The following is a 4,315-nucleotide window of genomic DNA, read 5'->3' as shown; positions in this document are numbered from 1 at the left end:
TTTTTTGGAGGTGCTAGGGTGTGAACCCAGAGCCTTTGCACTGAGTTACATCCCCCGCCTTTTTTCCAACTTTAAATTTTGAGCTAGGTTCCTCCCAGGTCACCAGGTCACACCAGCTACTTAGCCCCTGCTGGGAGACCCTGTTCCTGATGGGCCAGGGACTGGCACTGGTTCATGGACAACATGTCGGGGACTCATGAGTTTCAGGTGTGTGCCACAAGCCCAGCTAAAATAAAGCTTTGTTGGTTTTCTGGATAGAAGTTGCCCCGGGCACACTGGACCCCCATTCTTTTCTTATGCACCTCCATCTAAAATACTCCAGCTAGGAAGCTTAAGCTGGCCTTCATGTGTCACCTGTGACATCCTCAGCCTCCTCAGAACTTAGCTGCCAGTTACCCCCACAGTCTCTGTCTTCGTCTCTCTTTTAGTCTTCTGACGGTCACACACACACCCTCCCCCCTTCTCTGTGCCCATGTCCAGTTCGTCCATCCAGGCGGCCTAGCACAACGTTCCCCTTCACACTTTTGCCTTAATCCTTGCACCTCCTCTTGGCCCCTCCTGACCTCCCTGCCTGAGGCAGCCTCTCCAGTCAGAGGCCGGCAGCTGGCTCTGTTCCTTCGCAAAGCTCAGCTTCCCCATGGAGAGTTTTGGCAGGCTTTGACTTCATCTTCCATATCAACCTCGTGACCGCAGATGGAGGACCCCACCTTGGCTGGTACCTGGAGCTCACTCCCTCCTATCTCCATGTTTAGGGAGACCTGAGCAAAAATGTCTGTGTCCAAGGTCTGTGTCCCAGCAGATGCATGGCAGAGCCCATGTCTGGGCTACAGAGTGCAGCGCCCAGGCAGGGAATGCCTGCTGCGCTTCCTCCTTGGCTCACCCCTCAGGCCCCAGACTTCCTCTCCCGTTCACAGACAGCAGATGAACACGGTCCTCAGGCTGTTACCCCACAGGGCAGCAGGCGCGCCCCAGCCCTCCCGACAGTCTGACAAGCCGTGTTTGTACCAAGCTCTGAGATAATGCTGACACTAAGGTCCAGAGAACACACCGAAACCTGAGGGGTGAGAGTGACAGTGCCACATGCTCGAGGACAGGAGGGGCGGCCCCCTTCGCACTCTGAAGACAATTACTGCGTGTATCCTCGCACTGGGAATGGGGGTGCTTCTGGAAAGAGGAAGGGGATGAGGTAGCAACAGGAAGGAAGACAGCAGGAGCAGAGGACAGGAGGCCACCAAGTCTACCCACACCAGCAGAAAGAGAGAAAGCACTAGAAGGGGCAGCCAGAGAGTGGACAGGCTCTCAGAGGGCGGCCGGCTGCTTAGCCTCCATGACAGGAGCCTGGGGACCGATTAATGAGAGTGCTCTCACTCCTAGGGGACCCAGAAGTGGCAGAGTGAAGAGTCGACAACAGCCCTGAGCCTGGCACAGAAGGCAACTTGGGTGCTGGGACTGGGGCGGGGGAGCTTTGTGGGAACAGCAGGAACGTGGCTGCTCCACAACTCAAGGACAGATCTGTGTCCAGACCACGCTGCTCCAAAAGCCCCTGTATGGCAAATGTTTATTTTAATTCTTCGTTCCTTGAAGTTTGTTAGGAAAATTCCTTTGAAAAGTCCTGCCCTCTCCAGATTAGAGCTCTGTGAATAATATATACACAGAAGAAAGCAGGAGAAACACTTTCAACGTTAGCAGGACTTGTTTTAGTGAAGCGGCCAAGAATTATTTCTCTTTTCTCTGGTTGCCAAATTCTTGTCCCATGGTTAAATTATTTTTATAACAAAAATAATTTTTAAATAGGAAAAAAAACCCAAGCTACATGGGCTGCAACACAAAGTAGGGATAGAAGCCTCTGCTTTAGGTAGAATGAGAGAGACAGGAATGGTAGGGGTCTGCGCAAGCATAGGGAGGGGGTATAGTGAGAAGATGAGCCCAGGGGTGGGGTCCAGCACCTCCCAGCTGTCCCTGTGGTCCCAGTGCCTCCTGGAGCCTCAGCCCAGGGCAGCACTTATTTTTCCAGTCTTGGCTGGGCTGGAGATTTCAGCGGCATGGCCACCTCCCATTGCCTTAGGAGACAGTGCAGGAAAACACCACCTGGGGTGTCTATTGGATGATCTGGACCCCAGGAACAGCAATATCCCAAAGGAAGCCCAATCTGCCTAAAGGGCGGCCGCCACGCCACAGGCCTTGTCCTCACTGTGCCCACCCCCAAATATTTTAAGAGCAAACTTGACAGAAGCAAAGAAAAAACGCTTTGTGGTACACATGATGTGTCGCGGGGCAGGTTCACAGGCTCAGAATCTCTGTAACGGTCTCAACAGCTTGGCCCAAACCAAAACGGATGACGCTGAGCAGAACCAAAGGCAAAGCCTACATTTGGCCTAAAAAGTGAGTACATTTGAATGTAGCCTCCTCCTTCCCTCCCTCCCTCTTTCTTTCCTTATCTTTTTTTTCTAAAGTTTTTGCCCTGGGCTGACTTGATTTGTTTTTATAATAAAAAAGATACTTTTCTTTCTTTTTTTTTTCTTTGTATTTTTTAGGGAAAGGTCTACAGGGTGTTCCAACTAGATCAGCTCATAGTGATCCACCTGTTTACAGCTTCCCAAGAGCTGGGATTACAGGGGCACGCCACCATGCCCTAGGGATCGAACTCCCGGCCGCTGTACCTGCTTGCAGGTGCTTTAATCCACTGAGCTATTTGACCAGCCCTTTAAAAAGATACTTTTCAAAAGAAGGTAAGATCTGCTGGCACATGCCTGTAACCTTAGCAACTCAAGAGGCTGAGGCAGGAAGATCACAAATTCAAGGCCATCGTAAGCAGTGTAGTGAGACCCTATCTCAAAACAGAAAAATAAGCCAGGAATGGTGGGAGAATCATCGAGTTCAAGGCCAGCCTGGCTGCAGTCAGTTCAAGGCCTGCATGAACTGTCAAAACCAGACTGTCCCAAAAAACAATAAATATATATATATATTTTTAAAGGCTACAGATGTAAAGCACTCCTGAATTTAGTCCCTGTACTGTAACTATAACTCCAGGCAAAGTTTCTGCAGCCAGTTTTCTTTTCTTTTTTTTGTACCAGGAATCAAACTCAGGGCCTCATGCTTTCCCGGCAGGTGCTGCACCCGAGCTATGCCCAGTCCCTTTGTGAGCAGTTGTGGTGACCACAGTTTGTACATTGCCAACTCTGTGAAATGAGAGTGTTCTAGAGTTGCTAGCGGCCCCTCTTTGACCCCCATTTTGAAGGGTGTGGGCTCAAAGCCAAAGGCACAGGAGGAAGGAAGCCAGGTCACAGAGTACTAGCGACAGGCGTGGAGAAACCTGCAGCTGTGCCCAGAGACAAGGGTGATGTGGCCCAGGCAGCAGAACGTGCACCCTCCCCGGTGTTGCCTGCTCCACCCACTCAGAGCTCGGTGCCCTGTTCAGCCTCACCGTGGGGATAAACTGAATCTCATAGGCATCGACAGGGCCTGGAGCTCGGGTCCACTCTGTGCGCACCGTGGTCTCCTCCAGGAGGTGCATCCTCATGCCCTCAATGGCTGGCACTTCTGCCCAGGAGAAGGGGTGGGAGAAGGTATTATTAGCCTGAGGCTGCCCCTCCTCTCCCACACCGCCACCAGGTCCCTCGCTCAGGGCAGGCAAGGGGCACAGCAGATGCCCACTGCTCTGCACAGGCTGGAAAGGCCACAGAGGCCTGAACAGGGTTGCGCCTCGCCTGCCTTCCCATCCCAAGAGCTCGGAGTCTCCTAAAGAGGATTAAGGCCCCGGCCTGAACCCCCAGGTTCCAAGCCCAGTACTGCCTGCTGGTCCAGGCCTGGTGGACAGGGACCCCTTCCCCTGACACAGGCTCAGCCTCCACTCCTGCGCCCCGGGCCCCTCTCCCCAGGGTCCTCCCGTAGCTTCTGTTCTCTGCACCCCGGTCCCAGTCGCTCACCTTCCCCGCAGTCCTCCCCGGCATAGCCATCTTGGCAGATACAGCTGCCCTGGCGACACTCTCCTCTGCCTCGACAGTCGCCGGGACAGGTCTGGATGGCACAGTCGGGGCCGCGGAAGCCTTCGACGCACACGCAGCGGCCGGCACGGCACAGCTCGCGGGGCCCGCAGCCCCCGGGACAGGGGCTGGCGGGAAGCTCCTCCTGCCCGCAGTCCTCTCCGCCGTATCCGGCGTGGCACACGCAGCGCCCGTCCTCGCAGCGGCCGCGCCGGTGGCAGTCGAAGGGGCAGCGCCTCACGCCGCAGTCCTCGCCCGCGAAGCCTTCGTCGCACACGCACACGCCGCCCTCGCAGCGCCCGCGCCCGCGACAGTCCCCGGGGCACCGACGG

The 4,315-nt window shown here is 54.8% G+C and overlaps 2 protein-coding genes across 17 annotated transcripts in view; both read right to left on the bottom strand.

Moving 5' to 3' along the window:
• Positions 1-4,013, bottom strand: part of LOC101567264 (tenascin-X) — a 44,428-nt gene extending 40,415 nt beyond the window's left edge. For all 16 annotated transcript variants that reach the window (XM_023721348.1, XM_023721402.1, XM_023721347.1 and 13 more), the window contains exons 1-2: positions 3,927-4,013; positions 3,425-3,540 (exon numbers count right to left, since the gene is read on the bottom strand). In XM_023721348.1, the coding sequence (XP_023577116.1) occupies positions 3,425-3,520 (96 nt within the window). In that variant the 5' untranslated portion in view covers positions 3,521-3,540; positions 3,927-4,013. The remainder of the gene's footprint in view (positions 1-3,424; positions 3,541-3,926) is intronic.
• The window catches only part of LOC111818426 (tenascin-X-like), an 18,968-nt gene continuing 18,493 nt past the window's right edge, over positions 3,841-4,315 (bottom strand). The window contains exon 4 of the mRNA XM_023722369.1: positions 3,841-4,272. Within this exon, the coding sequence (XP_023578137.1) occupies positions 3,841-4,272 (432 nt within the window). The remainder of the gene's footprint in view (positions 4,273-4,315) is intronic.

Source organism: Octodon degus, unplaced genomic scaffold (genome assembly GCF_000260255.1).
Source record: "Octodon degus isolate 3935 unplaced genomic scaffold, OctDeg1.0 scaffold00005, whole genome shotgun sequence".
NCBI lineage: Eukaryota > Metazoa > Chordata > Mammalia > Rodentia > Octodontidae > Octodon > Octodon degus.
This window is presented reverse-complemented; position numbering and strand designations above follow the sequence as displayed.